At 32.9% G+C, this 25,701-nt stretch overlaps 1 protein-coding gene across 1 annotated transcript in view; it reads right to left on the bottom strand.

Annotated features, from left to right (window-relative positions):
- LOC145286316 (winged helix repair factor 1-like) overlaps positions 1-25,701 on the bottom strand; it is a 61,785-nt gene that overhangs the window by 11,130 nt on the left and 24,954 nt on the right. The window contains exons 2-5 of the mRNA XM_080135230.1: positions 20,538-20,688; positions 17,515-17,666; positions 14,483-14,624; positions 1,527-1,623 (exon numbers count right to left, since the gene is read on the bottom strand). Coding sequence (XP_079991356.1) covers positions 1,527-1,623; positions 14,483-14,624; positions 17,515-17,666; positions 20,538-20,688 — 542 coding nt within the window. The remainder of the gene's footprint in view (positions 1-1,526; positions 1,624-14,482; positions 14,625-17,514; positions 17,667-20,537; positions 20,689-25,701) is intronic.

The raw sequence follows: 25,701 nt of genomic DNA, 5'->3' as shown, positions 1-25,701 counted from the left end.
TATGAACCATGCTGAAATAACGCTTTTATTTAGAAAGCAATTCTTAGCATAGGGAATTGATGATTTTTTAAAAATATTCTATACTTTAACAATTTAATACAAAAAAGATACAGTTTGCGAATTGGTCGCTGCTGTGATTTAATTGGCTAAATGTTTCGGTACCTCCCAGCGAGGTATGTAACTTTTTTTTTTGTTTACTTGGGAGTTACCACTTATCAAGACGTGAAGGCCACTTGAGGATAATGTATGTAAGGCAATAATGTAATAATTGTTAATGGTGTAAATTTGATTATTTATGGAAACGACTTAACAAGAACTTGTTTACATTAGATTTGAAGGCTACCATGTTGTATTCAACTGGGAAGCAGACCACTGAAACTGTGTTCCACAGGTGGACAGTTCTAAGAAAGAAACTTTGTTCATGGAATCTGCGTTTAGATTTAGGCACAAATAGAGAGTGAGTTGTAGCTAGACAAGTGTTTTTTTTGTGAAAGTTTGGCAAGGGGGGGGGATAATAGACTGAAGTTCAGATGAGCATCTGTCATGAAAATAACAATAGAGCAGAGACAGGCTCGCAATGTCTCCTCTGTGGGAAAGTTGTTGCAAGGAAGAGAAAAGAGCATCACCTACTAGATTTCAAAGCCGGTTTTGTACTCTATCAAAGCAGGATAAGTCGTGCTGATGTGGCAACAGTACTCCATTTTAGGGTATACCTGGCTCTTATACATATAAAGGATTGCATCGCTAGTGAGATACCTATTGAAGCGGTAGAATAATCCAACCATTTTTCTAGCGACCTTGCCAACAGATTTGATATGTGTATGTTCGTTTCAGATCAGGAGTGAAGGTTAATCCCAGAAGCTTGTCAAGACATGAGCTTCTCCAAGACGAGAACCATTCATTTCAATTGAGGCATGATGGGGGTCAGACCAATTATAATGAAAGAAGAGAAGATTGGTTTTCGATGCATTAAAATTAACCAGCCACCCTTTTCCCATTGCACCACTTTCTCCAGATCAGAAGAGAGTCAGAAAGATCTTGGTCATTGTCAGTCTTTGAAGTGTTGCCATAGATTGTGGTGTCATTTGCATAAATGTCTACGAATGATCTAAGAATGTGATTTGGGAGATCATTAATGAAGATCAGGAAAAAAGTTGGGCCCAGGATGGAACCTCAAGACACCAGTGTTAATACTGAGTTTCTGATTTCTGCCTATCGACGACAACTCTTATAAGAGTTGTCGTTGACAGGCAGAAATTGTTGAAGGATCAATAGCCTGGATTGATAACCAGGGAATCTCAAAGTGATAAATAAACCTTACAGAACAAAAGTGCATAGTTTCAGGTAAGTGATGGGTGGGACTATCAGAGGTTCACATCATGCATGTATGTATGCATGTGAGGGTGTAGGGAATGAAGGAGTAGGAGGGGAGTGATTAATAGGTGCTGTAGAGGACGTTGATCTAGGATAGGGTAGAGGTTACAAAGGTGCTGACAGAGAAGGAGGAGAGCTGCGAATCAACTTACGTGATCTCATCATCCTGAAAGTGAAATTTGTTGATCATAATATCTTTGTTTACACTGACATCATTCCAGTTTTTCACAACAGTGTTCAGAAATTTATCTGAAGAAAAGCAGAAAACGTTTTAACATAGAAAACTAGAGAGGGGGACGGGGTAAGAGAGGGCCAAATGAAAGTAAGCAAACTTTGGAATTATAATAAAAAAAAAAAAATGTAGCTTCCTCATAAAACTCATTTTTCCTTTTTAAAAAAAATTTGTGCTTAAAATCCAATAATATAAAATGGTCAAAGGTCGCATCAGATGAATATATTGAGTTTTACAGGATAGACAGTGCATATTTGAAAGAGAAAAACGAAAAAACATTTTAAACACAACATACTTTTCAAACCTAATATAGAAGCTATCAATAAAGACACACACAATGTCTCCTTCACAATGGATATATAGCAAACTGACAGATTACAAATTAATTGATAAATTATCATATACAGTTTAACATCAGGAAATTATAAAAAATTGAATTTAAACTCTGTAAATTAGAATTTACAACAAATTTATTATTCAACAAGAAATACAAGTTTTAATATATATAAAAATACATATATATCTTGCTCTTCTTTTCTTGAGCACTCTTAATAATCTCGTTAAATTCATTAGTTATCACTCTTGAATACCTTTAACCTGGTGTATGTATATATATATTTAGAGATGTGTTTTCCATGATATAATATATATATATATTATTCCATGATAGAATATATATATATATATATATATATATATATATATATATATATATATATATATATATATATATATTATTCCATAATAGAATATATATATATATATATATATATATATATATATATATATTATTCCATAATAGAATATATATATATATATATATTATTCCATGATATAATATATATTATTCCATGATAGAATATATATATATTATTCCATAATAGATTATATATATATTATTCCATGATATAATATATATATATATTATTCCATGATAGAATATATATTATTCCATGATAGAATATATATATATTATTCCATGATAGAATATATATATATCATTCCATGATAGAATATATATATATCATTCCATGATAGAATATATATATATCATTCCATGATAGAATATATATATATTATTCCATGATAGAATATATATATATTATTCCATGATAGAATATATATATATTATTCCATGATAGAATATATATATATTATTCCATGATAGAATATATATATATTATTCCATGATAGAATATATATATATTATTCCATGATAGAATATATATATATTATTCCATGATAGAATATATATATATTATTCCATGATAGAATATATATATATTATTCCATGATAGAATATATATATATTATTCCATGATAGAATATATATATATTATTCCATGATATAATATATATATATTATTCCATGATATAATATATATATATTATTCCATGATATAATATATATATATTATTCCATGATATAATATATATATATTATTCCATGATATAATATATATATATTATTCCATGATTTAATATATATATATTATTCCATGATTTAATATATATATATTATTCCATGATATAATATATATATATTATTCCATGATATAATATATATTATTCCATGATATAATATATATATATTATTCCATGATATATATATATTATTCCATGATATATATATATTATTCCATGATATAATATATATATTATTCCATGATATAATATATATATTATTCCATGATATAATAAATATATATATTATTCCATGATATAATATATATATTATTCCATGATATAATATATATATTATATAATAGCGAAATGTAGTTTGCTTGAAGCATTGTGTGATTTATGTATTTAAGGAAGTGTTAGAAAGCTATTATAATGCAAGGAATGAAAAGTTGTCAGTGTTGAGAAAAGACAAAAACAAGTGATATATAAATCTCTCTCTCTCTCTCTCTACTAGCTGTACCCGGCCGCGTGTGTCTGTGGCTCAGTTTGATTAAATGGAACACAAAAACCAAAAAAGACAAAATGCACGTTTCTTATGCTTATGTTCTCAAGATTTGTGGATACAAAATATTTCGAGGTGTACCTTTTTCTGTACAAATGTATATTGTCTGATTTTCCGACTGTAAAACATGCAACGTCCACGTGAGAAGCAATCAGTGTATAGATGTAAGTCACACAAATGGAAAAATTGTCCTGAGCCTTATTAATGATTATTGCAAATGCCAAGCGAATTGTGAAGTGCAATATCTTAAATTAAAATGGTATATTCGTTTAAATTATTTAATGCATGTTCACTGCCTGTTCTTCCTGATGGTTGACAGAGGGGAAAACATGATGGTTTAATTTTACTATAGACATGTATGTGAGCACGCACTGGAAAATCTCGTAAATTAAAAAATTTAGCCGATTTTCTTTTTGTATGAAAATATAGTGTTTTATCAAAAATAAATCAATAGAAAAATTGAAAAGAAAACTGTTTAAAAAAAATAAACGAACAAAGTAAGTGAGAGACCAATGATGATTCAGAATGAAGAAAGAAAGAAAAGAATGTAAAAATGTTGTAGGATAAGTTTAAAAAAAAAAAAAAAAAAAGGAAATAGTTTGGTATACTTGTTTGTTTTTTATTCCAATAAATATCCTTATTTTTGCACACGTTTTTTGGAGAAAAAAATATTGCTTTCAAATATAATTAATGAGAAAATCTGTAAACATTATTGTAGGAAAATTCGGAAATTGAAATATTGATTTTGAAGTGAAACCAATATCTACTGAATTGCCATGTCACAGTATGAAAATATCGAAAACTTACGAAAAATGATAAGGTAGAAATTAATTATTAGAGAAAAAAAATGGCGATTTAATGTTTCAACATTTGAACAACGCTTGGCTTAATCCAGTGATTGCCAGGTTGAGCCCTAACTATAATTGATGGAAAATCTCAAGGATTCAGGTCAACTTCTGCAAGAGTACCATTCTTTTTGTGCCTTTTTTTTTCAATTTTTTGAGTGGATAACCAAAATGCAAAAAATTCAATATTTAAAAATTTTTAAGGGATGCTCAGTTTCTCATACAAAGTTCTAATAAATCGCCCCCCCCTTATTGGAACCACGAAACCAAATTATTGCCTGTATGGTTGGGAGAGGTTCTTTTTGTTATTTTTTCACTATTTTTAGTAGATTATTATTGATTTGATACTCAGCTACCAGATTCTTCAAATTTTTTTTAAAATGCCAAAAATTCAATATTTAAAGGTTTTTAGGGATCGCTCAGTTTCTAATATAACATAAGTAGCTTTAGAAGTTTGTGGTGGTTTCACGATGAAACTTGTCATAATAAAATATATAGTAAAAATATGACCCACAATGGTTGCTTTGCTGTTAATATCCATTTTCGGTGAATAATTGATAGGAAAGCAACCACATGTGGTTAATTTAAATTAAATTTTAATCACACGATTACATTTGCAATAATCACATGATTAAATTTTACCCATTTAAAATTTGTGAAACATCTCTAATATACTCATATTGTGAACAAATTCTGTTTACATTAAGCAAGATACTGATGTTGACTGAAAGTTTTTTTTAGTGATGTCATGTGACTGGTGAATCACCAGAAGTGGTATTTCCCCATATAAGAAATGGCAGCATCGCTACAAAGAAAACGACCTAATCCCTAAATATAATAAAAGAGGCACAGTTTTTCCCCTCTGGACGAAAATATTGTAGGTTTACAGATGGCACATACAAATTTAGTATGTTTACCTTATTAGCCATTACCTTATTTAAATATAGAACGCCATTTTAGACAGATTAATTTGTAATATTAAAACATTACATTTACTCCTAGGAGCGACATCATCATCATGGTCATAACCTACAGAGGAAGTAGTTGCAATTTTACCCCCTATTCCATAAGTTCTCTTATGACGCCATCCTTCACCGCGTGAAGTTATTCTATTTCCTACTTTCCTGTGTCTGCGCCATCATTAACTGGCTACACATCGCATATTCTTACCACTTACATCTATAGAAATAATGATGTCTCCCTTTACGTATACATTGGCTAAACAATAAACATTCCTACATTCTAGATTAACAGTATCAGCCTCAAAACTGAACGGTCACTTCCAATTACATACATACGAAAGAGAAACCTTCTGGCTTTATTAAACACACCGACAACGCAGTACACATCTATTTAAACATAAAAAAATGAAAATGTTGCTGCGTGTGTGTGTGTACCATTAAACTAATAGGCTGCATAAACTTCCGCATGCTTGTGTTTCTATTTACACGCATGTGTGTATGAGTTTGTTTATGTACATACACACGTGTGTGTACGTGTTTTTTTTTTGCTTTTGCACGTCTGTGTGCAGATGTGTTTGTGTGCACGCGTGTGTCATAAAACTATTAAGCCACATAAACTTGGACACATGTGTGTTGGTGTTTATACACGTGCGTGTGCATGTGTTTGCTTTTTTGGTTTGTTTGTTTTTCTTGTGTGCTTGCTTTGAGTATGTGCGTGCATGTGTGTGTTTTCTTTGTACATATGTATTCGTTGTGTTAGCATGAACGTGCAGCATCAGAACAGATACTACATTTAAAGCCTTGGCACGAAAACCAACTTATTATTATATTTACTGTTTTGAAGACGGTAGTAAATAAAATAGAATAACGCGCAATTGACTAAATAGTACTTTTGGTAAGACACCAGGAAAGTGCGCAAATAGTTTCATCTGTTTTAATTTTTTTTTTTTTTTTTTACTTAAATAATTTTTCTTAATAAATTCAGTTCCTTTTCTTCATTTGTTTTATTTACACATTCTTTGTTTATTGGGTTTTTTTTACCTATTTTTCATGCATGTGTTTCTTTTATTTCTAATTAAATAAATTTCTCATTTTCTTCCAGGATAATTCAAACAACCTTTTACATGCATGTGTTTATTTTAATGTTATTTTATTTCGAAATTGTCCAAACCAATAAATTTTCTTTAACTTAAATAGATTTAGTTTATTTTTTTTTGTGTACGTGTGTATTTGATTTTTATTGAAATAAATTTTTATTGAGTTTCACGTTTCAAGTCCGTAGACCAAACATTGACTGAATAGTTTGGTAGAGACCGTTCCACACACAGACAAGGTCATATATTACCATATAATTTTATATGCTAACATCTTTTCTTTCTTTCTTTTTTTTTTCTTTTACTCACCTTCACCCCAAACAAGGCACATTGCCACTTGGATGTAAGGTGCTACTAACTGGGATCATGGCTAAGAAAGATTAAGATTTTGGTTTACGTTGCATTTGAACTTGTGCATATCAGTACGTTTAGGGAAACAGGTAACAGGAAGGGAATTCCAAAGTCTGACTGTTCGAGGGAAGAAGCTATTAGAGAAGAAGGTTTCCTGGCATTTAGGAACCTCAACAGTGAAGGGTGTAATTTTGTTGCTAAGCAGGTTTGTTGGAGATATGTACGTTGCAGGGGCACAAGTGTAACGAGTTCATCAGAGCACATTCCATTAAAATACTTGTAAAACAGGCAAAGGGATGCAACATTTCGGCGATGGGACAGAGGTTAAAGTTTAGTTGACAGTACTGGACCTATTAGATTAGCAACTTATTTGAATCCTGCCTAGGAGTGAAAGGGTAGTAGCAGATGCACCAGCCCAAATGTGGCAACAATACTCCATGCAGGGGTGAATGGTGGCTTTGTAGCGGTACAGGATACTCTCAGGTATGAGTAACTTTCTAGCACAGGGGAGAGAGCCCACCTTCTTTGCAGCAGTCTTGGCAATGCCCCTAATATTTGTTCCATTTCATGTTGCCTGTGAATGTTAAGCCGAGGTGTTTGAACGAAGAGCTTTCAGGTAGTGTATCATTAGGAATGGCTATCAGTGGTTGAGAAGATTTCTTGTAAATTATTGAAGGAAACAAGCTTAGTCTTGGCAGCATTGAATGTTACCATCCAGTTATGTTCCTATTCTACTACAGACTAAAAATCTTCCTCTAGGGTTTCCACCATTGCCTTGGATACGTGTTCATTCAGTTTCTCCTCATGTCTCTTATAGAGCCATTTCTTTAGATGTGTGTTCATTCGTTTTCCCCTTGTTATAGTGTCATCAGCAATTATACCTATCTCAGAGGCAATTTTATCAGGGAGGTCGAATTAGAATGAAAGAAATAATAATAAAGGTCCAAGGATCGATCTTTGGCGGCACACCTGCATTTATATCAAGTTATTTTGAAGTACGACCATTGAGGACAACCTGGAGTTTTCTCTTATTTAAGAAAGATTTAAGTATTAATCCAGTAATACCATATAATTTTTTTTTTTTTTAATTACATTTTCACCCCAAACAAGGCACATTGCCACTTTGGTGTAGGGGGCTCCTATCAGGGGCAGCAACTACTGGGGCACTATGTAGGGATTTGGGCAGCAAGATGTCGGTTCACGTTCCACTTGAACTTCTGCATGTCAGTACAGTTAGGGAAGCAGGAACCTGGAATGGAATTCCAGAGTCTAGCGGTTCTACTGGAGTAGAAAGATCTTTTACATCTAGGGATCTCTACTGTGTGGGGGTGGGATTTAGCTGCATGTTGTCAGAGCATTCACCATTAAAATACTTGTAAAACAAGCAGAGGGATGTAACGTTTCGTCGATGGGACAGAAGCTGAAGCTTAGATGCCAGTTCAAGGCCTATCAGATTGGCGACTCTTTTTTGAACCTTGTCTAGGAGCGAGAGACTATTAGCAGATTCACCAGCCCAAATGTGACAACAATACTCCATACATGGGCGAATGGTGGCCTTATAGAGGTACAGGATACTTTCAGGTGTCAGTAGTTTTCTAGCACGGTAGAGAGAGCCTACCTTTTTCGCAGCGGCCCTGGCAATGTTTTCAATATAATTGTTCCAGCTCATGTTTCCTGTGAACGTTAGGCCAAGCAGTTTGAAAGATGTACTCTCAGACAGGGAGTCACTGGCCATTGCTATTGGTGGCAGAGAAGGTTTCTTGTAATTATTGAAGGAAACCAGTTTAGTCTTGGCAGCATTGAAAGTGACCATCCATTTATGTCCCCATTCCACTACAGATTGGCGGTCATCCTCTAGTGTTTCTGTCATTTCTTTAGATATGTGTTCATTTGTTTTCCTGTCATGCTTGTTATAGAGTGTGGTGTCATCAGCATATATACCCATCTCAGAGCCAGTTTTGTCGGGGAGGTCATTAATAAATATCAGGAACAATAGAGGTCCAAGAATAGACCCCTGAGGCACTCCCGCATTTATATCACTGTTTACATGTTCGATCGTCGAGGACAACCTGGATTTTTCTCTTGTCTAGGAAAGATTCAATTATGCTAAGTATTCTACCAGTGATACCGTATGATTTAATTTTCCCGAGGAGGCCCTTGTGCCATACGCTGTCAAAAGCCTTAGATATATCTAGAGCTACCGCTCTGCCCTCCCCCGCTTTGTCCAGTGAATGGTATATACGTTCAGAGATTACAGTGAGGGTGTCAGCTGTGGAATGGGCTTGTCTAAATCCATATTGTTTGTCAGTCAGAAGTTTAGCATCTGTAAGGTGATGGACTAGAGCATGGTTAATTATTGTCTCAAATATTTTGGCGAAAAGTGGGAGGAGGCTAATGGGGCGATAATTTGATGGGTCAGTTCTTTCACCAGAATTCTTGAATATTGGTACCACAGAAGCAGTTTTCCAACAACCCGGAAAACATGATTCATTAAGGCATTTGTTGTAGAGTTTGGAGAGAACTGGAGCTACTTAATTTTCATGAAACGAAAACATTGTGCCATACATTGTAAAAGATCTTGGATATATCTTGGGCTACTGACCTAGCCTCCCCTGCCTTATCTTGTGCATGGTATATATGTTCAGAGATTACAGTTAGGATATCTGCAGTAGAATTTATACCAATTTTTCTTGTTATATATATATATATATTAGATTCTCACATTGATTTTGATGTATGAGGTTCTAACAACTAAATTCGTTTATGCTTCAGCCTCAGACGACAATTAAGTTCTGCAAAAGACTTACGAGTTCACACATAATACAAGTGGATTCAGTGATGCGGTCGATGTAGGACTGCTGGTCATTTAGCTCTTTCCCTTTTTTCACGTAGATGATCGGAATGAAAACAGTGAAAACTCTCAAAACAAAGTGATTTCCAATCTCGTTCTCAAGACTGCTGTGTGCAATACAAATTGAAAACAAATTGCTCTTTAACTTGTCTTTGTACATCAGTAATGGTCACCCCCACATTCCTTTTCTCTCCGTCTAACTGACTGTACATTAGTATTGTTAGTATCCTGTCATCAGACATTTTCAGGACATGACCAGTCCACCGCAGTTGGCACTGAAGAAAGAATGACCGAATTCCAGAAATATTGCACTTTGTGAAAAGGTCAGTGTTGGATAACTTGTCTCTAAGAGTAATGCCACAGATTGAGTGCAAAACAGCTTTTATAAAATACATCCAATTAGTGAATATGATGCCTGTATTGAGTCCAAGACTCAGAGCCGTACATGAGGATAGAAATAACAACAGTTCGGTATACCATGGTTTTTGTGTCCAGTCGAATACCACTTTGATGAAGCTTTCCAAAAGCGCAAGTACTCATAGCAATCTTGTTAACAATTTCATCATCTAGGGATCCACTGTGATTAACTTTGGAGCCTAAGAAATGACTTGAGACAGTTTAGTGCTTTACCAATCACCTCAATTGTCTTTTGGAAAATCAATGTTTTGGTGCGCTTTGTCTTATACTCCCAGCTTGCTTTGGAGTTGGGTAGGGTTGATACACTACTTCTGTCTTCTTAACACTGATTGTAAGCCCAAATGTTTATATATATATATATATATATATATATATATATAAAAGCAGGATATCACCATGCCTATATTCGGGCTGTAATGCCTTTTAAAAAGGAACCATTTTTATATGGAATTTCCTTTAAAATGCTGGCGACTTATTTCTTGTTTTTATCCTTATCCGTTATATGCAGGTTTCATTGTTCGACATTGTTCATTCTGAAGAGAAACAGCAGGTGCATATATAATGAAACCAATTTCTGAAGGATTTCACTCTCTTCTTTGCTCTTTAACTGATCTTTGTAATTAAAGATCTTTTCAAAAAAATATTCAGTTTGCGGCAAATTTTTTACTCCCAAAACTTTTGTACAAACACGATTTTAAATGTAAAAATTCTGGTCCTTGTCAGAATTGCGTCTGTGCCCATGAGCGAAAGAAAATATTGTACACCAATAATCACGTAAATTGATCAAATAGTTTTATTTTGAAAGAAGGAAATCAAATTTTATGGTCAAATGAACTGTAATGATATCGTGATGACATCTTGAAAACAAAGGAAATAATTCCAAATAATTCAAACACACTTAAAATGTTCGGTGAAAGTACAGATTAGTTAGAAAACTCCTTCCTCTTCCCATGAGTGTGTGTGCGCGCACATAAGTTACAGATTATACTGTGCGTAGGCCACATTCGGGGATATTATATATATAATGTAAAAACAGACTAATGGCTAGCGTCCAAAAAACGTAACTTACTAGAAAAGTAAAAATATATTATAAAACACCGACACAATAAAATTGTGTAAAATAGATAAAAAGGAAGAAAACAAAACAGAAATGAATTGATGGTTAAGAAGAAGAAGAAATGTTATCGCATTGTCAAGTGCATGCTCACACAAAAACACACATGCACAAACTATAATAAGAACCATTAGCGAAGGGAAATATGTGCAGTGAGAGCGAGAGAGAGAGAGGTAAGGGGGAAGAGTAACCCCTTTACACATATTGTGGACCCCATAGAATAATAGTAGGGAACAGCAGTTCAATAGCCACTAATATAGTGATTTGTATTGTACGCACGTGCACACACACATACACACACAACTGTAATGACCTATGCATTAAACGAACTTGACGCAGGGCAAAATAATACGTCTCTTTGTGATGCCAGATTTTAATTTTAGTAACCGTTCATTTATAAAGTGAAGAACTGGATTCCAGAATATGAGAATTCTCAGAGTTCAGACAATCAGAATGGACGGACTTTGGCAAGGGAACCTTTATTATTTACTAGAGGGGGTACCCGGCATTGCCTGGGTGTTTGGATGTGTGTGTGTGTGTGTGTGTGTGTGTGCAAGGGGGGGTTAAAGTAAAGAATAAGCGAAGTAATAATCCTGTTTAAATATAAAAAAAAAAAAAAGAAGACGATGTTAAACTTCTTAAAATAATCAGAAAAACCAAACCAAACCAAAAAAAAAACAGCAAACAAATGTAAAACTTCTTTAAAAAATAAATCGGAAAAGCAAAAAGGCAAAAAATAAGGGAAAAAAAATGATGAACGTGTTCGGAAAAACAAAAACAAAAAAAGCACAGCAAAAAGCGAAAAAAAAAAAAATGGCATAAATAACCTTTCGATTCGGTTAAGTCCATGGTGTGTTTCACCCAGTAGAAAGCATAGAACGAAAAGGAACATTAAAATTCCATTCCACTTTTTTTAAGCAACTACGAAGTAAAGAAAACCCAAACTGGTGTTCCTTTGTAACTGTCCCTTGTGAACGATCCCGGAAACGGTGTAAGTGGTGGCGGAGAAAGGAGGAATTAATTAGAGAGAAAAGATTTTAATACTTCCATTGATTTTTAACCGATTGTGGCAGTTAACTCTCAGCAGAAAAAATATAGGAATCTACGATGATTGAAGAAGTGGAAAGGTAATATGCCTATAACACACCTTAGGTATTGTGCTGCAGTTTGTGCATATTACATTCGCATGAAATGTCTTGATTTTTAATCCTAGTAAGGTAAAAATCATAGGGGAAAAATGAGTTCATTTTATATATATATAGGGATGAATCAGAAATTGGAAATATTATGTTACGTCTACATATGTATGAGCCAGTTACAGTCAGTGTAATCACAAAATCTGTGGAACGTGTAGAATTCGTCTCGATGACAACTGGTAGCAGTAGTAGGACTAAATATTTAGAGAGAAAAATAGGGACTTCTTCCTCTATAGATGTTGCGATTGTGTTGGTGTTGCTCATAGAATGCAATGTAGTATTTTCATAATAACGACTGAATGTGTCTAAAATGGTGCTTGAAAGCTACATAAGAAAGTGGCAATTAGCCTCGATGTATTGATTTAGTATGTGGCATCTGTTGTTGCAAATCTATGATACTTTAGTTCAGAGGGAAATTCCTGCAGCTACTTTATTAATATAGAGATAATTATACTGATATTCGAAAACACAGCTACATCAACGGTAGGTAACTCTCATATTCTTGTCCAGGGTTGTGAGATTGGCCTTTTTAGAGTTAAATTTTATGAAGTTGGCCTTTTTTGAAGCAGTTTAATCTTCAAAAATTATATTTGACATAGATTTTAGAAAGCCATTTATGCTGACGACACTACCATTTATGGTACCACATCTAAGACAGTAAACGACCAAGTTCTCTCCAATTCTCTCTCCTCTGATCTTGAGCACGTAGTACAATGGGGAAAGGAGTGGCTGGTTACTTTTAATGCATCTAAAACCAAGCTTCTCTCTTTACATCATCAACATTCTAATCCACATTTGTCATCAATTGAAATGAATGGCTCTCGTCTTCAGGAGGCCTCAAGTTTTGACAAGCTTCTGGGCTTGACCATTACTCCTGATCTTAAATGGAACACGTATATCAAATCTGTTGCCAAGGCCGCTGGAAAAATGGTGGGATCTTTCTATCGATCCAGTAGATATCTCACTGCTGATGCTATTCTCTATCTATATAAGAGCCAGGTACGTCCAAGGATGGAATACTGTTGCCACATCTGGGCAGGAGCTGCTAGAAAGGACTTGTCCTGCCTTGATAGAGTTCAAAATAGACTTCGTAGCCTCGTAGGAGATGTCCTTTTCTCCTCCTTGCAACCTCTATCTCACAGAAGAGATGTTGCGAGTTTGTCTCTGATGTATCGTTATTTTCATGGAAAGTGTTCAACTGAGCTTCAATCTATGGTCCCCCCTCGCCAAACTTTCACAAGAAACACTCGTCTAGCTGTAAACACTATCAATAATTTCCCCCACTCTTTATCTGTGCCTAAACCTAAACGTAGATTCCATGAACAAAGCTTCTTTCTTAGAACTGCATGCCTGTGGAATTGTCTTCCGTTTTCCTGCTTTCCGGCTGACTACAATATGGTTGTGTTCAAGTCTAAAGTAAATAAGTTCTTGATGAGCCGTTCCATATAAGTTATTAAATTTACCAAATTTTCATTACTAATGATTACTATATTGATCAATTTCTACTGTACACTCTTTAACCCTTATCCTTGAGTGGCCTCTGGGCCTTGATAATGTGGTGATGCCTTTGTAAAAAAAAAAAAAAAAGAAAAAAAAAAGCCATTTTTAACCTGGAGACATTGGAAAAATTCAAATTCACTTAAAAATGATTTTCTTTATAAAAATAAAACTAGTAGATCGATTTACGCGATTTTTGGAATATGATATTTTTGTTCTGTCACGGGTATATACATTGCACAGATTTTTCTTTTTTTTTAATATAGGGTGAATTCTGAACCAGTACCAATCTTTATATACACATAAGTATTATGCATCTTTTGTTATGAACTTTTACAATTTAACACTTGTCATTTCTTGTCGGAGAGAGGCAAGCGACTATAATCTTTTTATGATTTTCTCAACTACAAGAAAAAGGTGACTTTGTCCGCTACAGATTTATGTGCATTTATACGTCGTTGAATATAATTATTTTATTTTTGCTCAAGGCATTAACATTATTTGTTTAATCATGCAGTTATTACGATAGAAATTTGATCATAAAAACAAAAATGGTTAAAATTAATAAAAAAAAAATACTGACCGATAACAACTTTACTGACGCAATTGTCTGCCGTTGTGCGTGTAATATGGCTTTGATAGTCATCAGTAAATAGAATACTGTAGTCATTGGATTCGGTTCCTAATTTAAAAACTTTGATCTCACCAGTTGACTTCATTTCAGCCTTGAAAAAAAAAAAAAAAAAATTTTCATTAAAGCCTTCACATATACGCTATTGAAAAATCAAACCACCAAATAATTACAGATCTAACAATCAACTGTTGAAGTAAAATATTTTAATATTTCCTGTTGATTTTAATTTTATATGTTACTAGCGAGGGGTACCCGGCGTTGCCCGGGTGTTTGGAGGTGCGTGTGGAAACTCCCGGAGGGGGGGGGGGGTTAAATAAAATAAAAAAATGTTTTGGTAGGTAAGTATGAGGATCGAACCCGAACCGTTGAGGCAAAGTTGGAAATTAAAGTGTGAAAAAAAAAAGTGCAACGGTTTTAACCATTGGGCCACCGTGAGATGTTAACGGAAAGACGTTTGAATTTATTTAATTACTTGGATTTGGCAGGTGCACGTTTTAATGACTTAATGAGGTCAAGTTTGACTGCGGGATAGTATTTCATTTACTGCGGGGAATGCTTTTTTTAATTTTTATTTTCCCAAGATGTTGGGGGGGGGGGCAGCTCCTTGTCCAAATTGAATAGCAATTGTTTGATATATGGAAAATATTTCCACATTGATCAAAGCTGATTGCTTTCAGACATTTCCGCCGATAGACGGAAAATACCGCCAGAATTAGTGTCGCTTTCATTATAAGAAAAAGACTAATCCACATGCAGCGAGCGACAAATGTTGAATATTTATCTTCCCAAAGTCGAGCAAATTAAATAGACAGGCGAGCTCCGTTGTTAACTCTGAGATATTACGATTTCTATATGATATAAAAAGTTTTAAGTTGTGAACCGACCGACCACTTCTCTGAAAAAAGCCTTTTGTAGACATACAGAAAAAGCGAACACACATACATACATTTTCGCTTTTATATTTATAGATTGGTTTTTAATCACACCTAACATACATAATGATGTGGAATTTTCAAAGTGAGACCTAAATGGCGATCCGTCTGATATGTCAATACTTGATTCAGACAAATCTATTTATTTTCTTTCTTTCCTCTGTTATGGACACAAGTATATTTTGTTTTGTTTTAGTTTTTTTCTGAAAATATTTTACCAGCTAAGAAAAGAGAGGAGACATTTTCCCTTACTCATCAAAAAAGATGAAAGGAAAGTTATTGTGTAATTATAGAGTTATCTCCCTTGAGTTCATCAAAAATGAATATATGTGAGAAGGACTCGTGGAAATTCCACAGAATAGAAATATATATTTAATCAACAAATATGCTTTGGAGAAGCTGATATTTTTCTGAATAGCGCAAAAGATTTAGTTTTTTGGACAGAAAAACAATAACACGCAGCAAACATGAGTTTATTACCATTTCTATGAAAATAGTGTCCATTGTATTTTAAATATAGAGCTGACCCAAATGAGATGTTAAGTACTAATAAATACTCAGAAAGTAATATTGGGTGCTTCTACACTATCAGAATGAAATTGCAGAAACCGTAAAACTGAATTTCACATGAAAAGAATGGTATCCATGTATTCCTTGTATTTTTAAGATGATTATATCCCAAAATTATGAAAATCAATACGGTAGAAAATTATTTATTAAAGAAAATAAAAAATAGAATTTGAAGAAAACGATCGTATTTGCTTTTATGCAAGACACAGGAGAGTCCAAAAGGGAGATAATTTTCCCGTTTTGATTTATTTTATAAAAAAAAAAGATGGCTGCAAGTTTCCACCTGCTAACATGATTAAAGTTGTTTTTTTCTTTTAATATTTCAGTAATATTCAAGTAATTTTGACTGCATAATTTGGAAGCTAACATTGTAATTAATTAGAGTTGACAAACAAAAATCAGTAGAAACCATTTCTTTGATGAAGAACCACTGCATGTCGAAATTAAGATTTCCTTTCTCACACAATTACAGCAATGCTTATATAAATGATATTCAAAATGCAACTACATCAAAGGTAGGTCACTCTCATATTCTTATCCAGGGTTGTCAGATTGGCCTTTTTAAAGCTAAGTTTAGTGAATTTGGCCTTTTATGAAGCAATTTGGTCTTCAAAAAATAAATCTGACCTTTTTCAATGCGTAACATACAAACTGAGGAAGGAGAACTTAGAATATTATGTAGATAATAAATAAATTATTATTCTGGACAAGAATCGTAAATCATTTTGTTTAGTTTGTTAGTTTCTCATATCTTTATCTGTAGAATTATTTACAGCTCACTTCAAAAATATTGACAATGAATCAGGAATAAGCAATAAAATAGAGATTGAAAATATCTTGACGTTGAGAAGAAAAAAGAAACAGAACTTGAGTGTTATCTTGGATGTAGATTTAGAATTACACTTATTTAAAAAAAACAAAAAAAAAACAACAAATACCAAAAATATTTATGCTGCACATACTTGTCATGGAACAAAGAGGTCATATTCCAAAAATTATGTAAATTGATCAATTAGTTTGTTTTTTTTATTTAAGAAAATCAATTTCTATGATTTTTAGTGATTAAGTATTTTTGACAGCCATTGATGATCTTTTATGGAGAAATAAATAAACCTCGGCAGTCGAATTGAGTTGACCCCCCCCTTTGAATTTCAATGTATCCCGAGGTATCTACCAACTGTCCCCTCCAAATCATTATAAAATTTGTTTGTCTTAGATAAATAAAAAAAAAATTGGTCAATTTTTATGATTTTTGGAATAAGACATTTTTCCATGATGAGTTCGATGACGTACATCGTAAAGATTTTTCTTACATTTTTTTTTTGAACATAAGTGTAATTCTTGATAAAAACTTTGTTTTCCATTTGATGATTGGACTTGAACGGAGGAGGAGGAGGAGGAGGAAGAAGAGGAGGAGGAGGAGGAGGAGGAGGAAGAAGAGGAGGCAGAGGTTAAAATTGGCGTTAAAAATGAGCTTACCAATTGTTTGTCAACTAAAGTGCGGTTCTTCATGATGCTGTAGACTTGATGTTTTAGAATCACAGGAGGTAGACGGCTTTCAAATTTGTCCACAGGAAACAGAGATTTGAGAAAAAGTAGTGAGGCTTTTGTGTCGGATGGAATGCCTTCAACTAAAACACGCAGAAAATTAAAAATAAATAAAATAAAAACAATGGATCAATTAGGTTTTAAGGACCCCACCAAATAAGCAAAACAAAAGGAACAGCTTTTTGTCGACTTTCACACATGGCATCTGTAAACAGTGATTTGATTTTTCATCAGAAAGTGATTTTTAATACAAGGATTGATTAAAAGGAGGTGATATATTAAATATTTATCTTTTCATGCAAGGGTGTGGAGGAGCATGTTTTTTTTTTATTTACAAAACTTTTTAATAAATCTCCAATAAACAGGCTGAGCATGCAGGATCACCCTCCACGCATGCAAAAATTTACTTTCACCATGACTAGAATTCATGCAAAATTTCCAAAAATCCAATGGCTACTAATAAAAGTGTGAACAAATGAATGGATGAACGATTTGGGGGCAATTTTACATATATAAGGCCTCCTAGGGAGGCAACCTGAGTTATCCCAGACAATCCGTTCTGGCAAAAATCTACTTTCATCATGACTAATGTTTGGGCAAAATTTCGGTAGTGAATTAAAACATCCAATTCCTTCTTTGTTGGGGGACCACTAAATTTTTCCCCATTTTGAACATATTCTGATGAAAAATAAAAAAACTTTGTTTTCTTATGTCTGTTATGTCACATGTGTGTGTGTAAAGGTTGACATGTTTAAACTATTTAATGAAATCACACTTTTTAGTGGAATGTTCTCTTGTTCAATTTGTGGAAAAGGGTGTTGGGAGCGACTCAATTGTTTCCTATTATCTGTAAGCAGTTGGTACACAAGAAGTGCAGTGGAATTACAGCTAAGTTAAGAGATGATAATAAATTTGTGTGCAAGAAATGCAAAACATTGGAAATGGATGAGAATTCAGATATGGAGAAAATATATTTGGGTGGTAAAGCTATTGAGGTTGTTCAGAAGTTTTGTGACCGTGGTAATACCATTGGAGCACAGGGGGTAGCAAGTGCTCGTGTGATTGCAAGAATTAGTAGTGGATGAAATCCAGAGAACGTTCATAACTGATCGTTATTGTCGACCAAAGGAAAAGTCTATCAGGCATGTGTATGCAATGTAATGATGTATGGAAGTGAGACCTGTCCAGATAGGATTGAAGACATATGTTGCATGGAGTGACATCATATGAGGCTTGGTTTTGTTTTGCAGCATATAAACTATGGGTTATTTAATGCTAAAATTATCAAATATAATTATGCAGGTAAGATAATCTATGTATCTTGTGCGTGTGTGGACACTTCTCAACCGATATACTCAACGAATTTTTGATTTACAAACTTGAAATTTGGTATATTGGGTATTTAGACCGATGGAAAACTTTTAAACAAGTTTTCATCTGGTAAAAGGGCTGCTAAAGGGTCAAAATTGAAAAATTGGTACTTGAGGGGTCATCGGATTTTTATCTGTTTGCCAATTGTTTCACGACAGTGCACGCACGAATCGTTCACATTATGGTAAGAATAAGTAGGTTTGAAAACACTTTTTAAAGATCGAGTTAAGCTGGCCTAATGGTTATTGCACTTGACTCATTGTCTTTAGGTTTTGGTTTTGAGTTTAGGTTGAGTAATGTTTTTTTTCTACTTAGAAGTGAACTGTTTAGAAAAAACATAATATTCACATGCACATGTCTCAGTTTCTTTGTGTTTTTTTTACTTCATTTTTTCTTTTTTTTTTTTTTTAAAAAGGAATTTAACATTACGTTTGATACCGGGCAACACCGGGTCATCTACTAGTTATTTAATATTTTTAGAATACATTACTGGCAATTGAAGTCAAACGATGATACAATGGACGTGTTACATGAGTCTTATGGAAACGCTTAGATCTGATGACCAGAGAAAGATTAAATCAGGAGATGTGTGAAGAACAGGAAACTTTGTGATGCCTCTGTTCAGTCTAAAGAGACAATGGATACAATCTGTAAGTATAGCTGTGCATGTAATTGTGAAGCAAAGGCTGCACAATCCCAAACCACATTTCTCCTGAATCAACACTGCTTGAGTCCAGTGACAAGGAAAAGTGTTAAATGACTGGAAACAATGCCGAGGTAAACAAAGAGCACATACAGCACTTTCATTTTTGGTATTTCAAAATAGTCACCCATTTTAATACTGATCAAGCTCAACGTTGCTTAACTTCCGTGATTTAATGAGAACAGGTGTGTGTCAACATGAATTATGCCGTATATACAGGAAACTTTACACTCATGTTAAATATGGTCAGCATCATCTTTTTTTATTTGATTTTGGTTTAAGAAACATCTTCCATTGCTTGTAGTAATAATAAAATAAATATTTATTGATTTAAACTCCAGTAAGACTAAAATCTCTAGATCACCTCATCACAAATGTGTTTTTACGTTTAAGAAAACATAGGCACATTTAAGATGTGTTTTTACGGTAATCAGGACAAACTAACTTTTTTATAGTTTAATATTTACAGATTTATAAATGAATCAGAATCAGTAATTGTATCTGAATCGGAAAAATATTGGCATTATCCCATCACATATATATATATATATATATATATATCACACACATATATATACATACATACTAGAAGGCCTCCCGGCATTGCCCAGTCCTAAGATACACGTAAAATATATCCAAATTTCCTATTTATTATTACAGAGTCAATTTTCAATATATAATAGTGCCCCAGTGTAGACCTGTCGTAAAATATGCTTAAGCATATATATATTAATTAATGCAGATTTCGTATTTATTATTATAGAGCCAATTCTTTATTGATTATTATATTGTACCCAATATACAGTAGTGATTTCAAAAGTTAAAAAAAGAAGATGACTTGGGTGTCACCAGCTAGAATTAAAAGCAAAACATCACTCACTGTTTTTGTCATTGATTCCATGTTTATCATCTTCATCATCTTCGTCATCATCAGAAGGGGAATCTTGAGGAGATGCTAATGCCAAACATGCACGCTTTTTTGCTTTGTAAATTTCTGGCATTAAATTTCGTTTTCGACTCATATTTATTGTCTGGAGAAAAAAGTAAAAATTAGAATTTAAAAAAAAGTAAAAATTAGAATTTAAAAAAAAGTAAAAATTAGAATTAAAAAAAAAAAAATGTAAAAATTGGAATTTAAAAAAAAAATGTAAAAATTGGAATTTAAAAAAAAAATGTAAAAATTGGAATTTAAAAAAAAAATGTAAAAATTGGAATTTAAAAAAAAATGTAAAAATTGGAATTTAAAAAAAAATGTAAAAATTGGAATTTAAAAAAAAATGTAAAAATTGGAATTTAAAAAAAATGTAAAAATTGGAATTTAAAAAAAATGTAAAAATTGGAATTTAAAAAAAAAATGTAAAAATTGGAATTTAAAAAAAAAAAATAAAAATTGGAATTAAAAAAAAATGTAAAAATTGGAATTTAATAAAAAGTAAAAATTCAAATGTAAAAAAAGTAAAAATTTGGAATTGAAAAAATATAAAAATTGGAATAAAAAACAACCGTTATTGCAAAGGATAAACAAATGGTGCATTTCTTGGTGAAGAAGAGTAAAAAAACAATCTCCATTGTGAAAGGTTTTGTCATTTAGTTTAATATTTGTTTTTCATGCTGGCATGTGTTGGACAGCTTTTAGAAATTGACTTCCAAACTAATCTATCTCGGGCCAGGTCTTTATTTATCCCCCTTTCTCTCAATTGCTCTACATCTATGAACCCAAGAATTCTCATCCATTGTTTCACAGTGGCCACACCATCACAGTCTCAGACTCACATTGCACATCCATCATATCGTTCTCATATTATTTCTGTTCAACTTTCATTGGCTGATTTTGTTGAAAAGATTTTATGCCGATGTCATGTTTGAAATTTATATGAAAATGGTACACAATGCAAGTCCTTAAAATTCTATGAAAAAAAAAAAAATTAAATTATTATGACTATTTAGATTTTAAAAATAGATTCCCTTTGAGAATGTCTAAAGCAAACATTTTATAGAGGCCTCATTTAGAGGTCTTTTTTTAAAATGATCAAAAATTGGTACAATCATTTTGAATAAGCATTCTTTTGTAATTTGACTAATTCAAATTCGTCAGGAAAAACATTTCAGTATTTGGTGCGAAAGAAGGAATGGGAAATTTTATAGATAATTTTCAAACTGTTATGTTAAAACCGTCCAACACATGCTAGCACATAAAACTATTTGGTTGTTTTATGGCAATCGACCTTTTTCAGGTTATTTAATTTTATTTTTACATGAAAGTCAAATTTTATTTTATGGCCAAATGGACAGCAACCATATCACGCCATCTTAAAAACAGGGAAATAATTGGGAGATTATAAAAACATTTTTAACATGAAGGAGGGGGGGGGGTTAATATGAAAAGAAAACTTAAATTCGTTTACAAATGATCTTTAGATAAAAAAACAAAAACAAAAAGAAACTACTTGATCAATTCACATGAACTTTGGAATACGATATTTTCTTTCCGTCATTAGTATTCACATCATACAGAGTTTTGTTAGTATAGGGGGTATTCTGGATAAGCACCAATTGTTTGGATCAAGAAAAACGTTTGTTTGCAAAACCAGTTAAGTATAAAAAAAATAAATGAAAAGGCAAAAATCACTAGTCTTGTTCTATTCACTTTATCCTTTCTCCCGCATTCTCTCTCTCACTGCAGTTATGGGTTAAATAATATTTCTACATCTGGTGATATTAACTTTTATGTATAATGGACTATTCTAATCATTTTATTCTTTTCTTTTTTTATTGCCTTCAACTGTTAATAAACAGAGAATGACAGAAGCGAGAGTGTGAGATACTGCAGTTTCACTAATTCCATATGTTGATTCCATATTTGTGCAATTTTGGGCACGTTATTCAAGCAACCTGTGATACCTGACAACCAGGCACAACCACTGGTTGCTACTGATTGTATATTCAAGCAATCTTGACACGAAAAACAATAAAACAAATTTAGTCACAAGTTTCAGCCATAAAAATTATGTAAAATCAAGAAAAAAAATTGAATTAAATTTTTTTTTTTTCAGTCTTAAAAACCGAGAGTTTATTTTTAGCAAAATCTTTTGAAGTCTTGCCAAAAATAAACTCTCGATTTCATATAAGTTTTATGGTTGAATATTGTAACTAAATTCATTTTATTGTTTTCTGTGCCGAAGTTGCTTGCATATAAAATTAGCAGTAACCCGTGCTTGTGTCTGGTGGTTGGCATCACAGATTTGCCTAAAAATCGCAAAAATAAAGAATCAGCAGGAGCAAGTTGTTGTGCCTTAATTTGTTGCACATAAATAGCAAGACCAATAAGTAGCATAGAAAAGTGGGAAAACAACATACAGTGAGAGAGGATGAAAGTGATAGATAGAAAGTCATTTGGTCAGTTAATTGCAAATTACGACTAATTAAAAAAAAAAAAAAAAAAAATATATATATATATATATATATATATTTTTTTTTTGACATTTCACACCAAACAAGGCACAGAGCAACTTACCCGTGAGGGGTTACTATTGTGGACCAGATTTGCAGGAATACTATTAATGTAGTTTGGTAGCAAGATGTCTATTCACATTACACTTGAATTTCTGCATGTCAGTACAGTCAGGGAAGCAGGGGCCCGGGAGGGAATTCCAAAGTGCAGCAGTCCGAGGGAAAAATCTATTGGAGTAGAAGGCTTTATGGCATGTAGAAATCTTTACAGTGTAGGGGCGGGATTTTGTTGCTTGTCAGGTTTGTCGGGGTGTATAGTTGTCGAGGGGGTACTAGTGCTCAGAGTCGCTATTGAAATACTTGTAAAACATGTACAAGAATGCCACATGTCGTGGATGGGACAAAGGTTGGAGCCTAGTTGATACGTCAGAAACGATTATGTTGGCGACTCTTTTTTGAACCTTGTCTAGGAGTGAGAGACCTGTGGCAGATGTACTAGCTCAGATGTGGCAACAATATTCCATGCATGGGCAAACCATGGCCTTGTAGAGATACAGGATACCCTCAGGTGTAAGTAGCCTTTTAGCACGGTAGAGAAAGCCCACCTTCCTTGCATTTAAAATTATGACTAACTAGCAGGCTGCCTGACGTTGCCCAGTCGTAAAACATGCACATTATATCTTTATGCAGATTTATTATGAACAGAAATACCATAGGTATTAAACACAGCGTTAAATTCCCTTTAAAAAAGAAAAAAAAAAAAAATGAAGTAAAAAAAAAACAAAAAACAGAAAGACACGGAGACGTGCATGCGAGTATTATGTTTATTTTTAAACAATTCACTTCTTCAAAATAAAAAAAAATAATACTCAAGCTGAGATTGAAACCAAAACCTAAAGACAGTGAATCAAGGACGATAACCGTTAGACCAGCTTAACAATCTTTAAGAAGTTTTTTCAAACCTACTTATTCTTAACATAAGTAATCAGTCATTTGAACGATTCACGCATGGGCATTCATGAAACAGAAAACCAACAAAAATCCGGCGACTCCCAGATACCAATTTTTCAATTTTGACTCCTTAGCAGCCCTTTTTTCCAGATGGAAACTGATCAAAAAGTTTTCTACAGGTTTGAATACCCTATAAACCAAATTTCAAAGCTATAGATCAAAAATTTATTGAGTATATAGGTTGAGAAGTGTCCTCACACACACATTCTCATTTTTATAGATAAACCAGCAGGCTGCCCGGCCATAAAATATGCATAAATATATTTTAATTCATACAGAAACTGAGATATGTGCATGTGAGTATTATATTTTTTCTAAACCGTTCATTTCTTGTAAAAAATAGAAAAATTACTTGAGCTGAGATCGAAACCAAAACTTAAAGACAGTGAGTCAAGTACAATAGCCATTAGACCAGCATGACACACTCTTTAAAAGGTGTTTTCAAACTATTTATTCTAAACATAAGTAATCAGTTATTTAAACGATTCACGCATGGGCATTCATGCAACAGAAAACCAACAAAAATCCGGTGACTCCCAGATACTAATTTTTCGATATTGACCTCTTAGCAGCCCTTTTTTCCAGATGAAAATGAATTAAAAAGTTTTCACATGTCTGAATATAGCATTACAAGCGTATGCTGTATTTTCATGAACATCAGCAATATTACATACCTAATGTGCTTCAACAAGTCATATCTTTTTTATTTGTTGGTCAATTTTTAAAAGGATTACATTGATGGAAAGAGAATAGAATAAGCATTCCAATGATGTTAATTTATTTTTCTTTTATGCGTTCAATGTTTTTATGCTTCAAGTTAAAAATGAAAGAAAAAAAAAATCAGTAAAAAAATGACAACAGCAAAAAGGGAAACTTTTTTTTTCAATGTTTACATTTCATACATCACGTTGGATACAAATGCGCGGGGTTAAATTTGGTTGGATATGACTAGCATAGAAGTCCATCTCTACTGGATTCTTATTCTTATTTTCACGACCACAGGAAGCAAAGTTGAAGAATATTTCAAAATTGATAAGATAAATCGGTATAGATCATCCATTTTCATATAGATAATAGTTTCAGAATTATTTTCATGTCTAATATGTAAATATTTGATAATTATTGTGTGGAAATTTCTTTGAAATGTTATCTTTTATAGAAATTCAAATCCACTTAACAGGGAAAATGGTTTGCTATGTGCTAACCATCGCTGTTAGCGTACTATCAAAGACATTCTGATACAAAATCTATCTAAGAACACTGCCAGACATATAAAGTATCTGCGTGTGAAATTTAATAAAAGCTGACCTAGCTGTTTTTGAGTCCATAGGGAATGAACTCACACACAAAATTTCTTTCATATAATAGTAGATAGATGAATAAATTTGAAAGTTTTTTTTTCATGTCTTAACATAGACATCCCTTCTCCTTACACTTTTGAATGGCCTTGTGCCTATTTTTCAATCATTGTAAATTTTCGGAAATAAAGAAATTTTTCAAAACAGGTTGTACTTATTTAATTCTAATGAAGCAACTTATGATTTTTTTTTTTTTTTTTTAGATTGCATATGTAGCAGATTGCA

This window comes from Euprymna scolopes, chromosome 10 (assembly GCF_053919585.1).
Source record: "Euprymna scolopes isolate OS-2025 chromosome 10, ASM5391958v1, whole genome shotgun sequence".
In the NCBI taxonomy this organism is placed as follows: domain Eukaryota; kingdom Metazoa; phylum Mollusca; class Cephalopoda; order Sepiida; family Sepiolidae; genus Euprymna; species Euprymna scolopes.
This window is presented reverse-complemented; position numbering and strand designations above follow the sequence as displayed.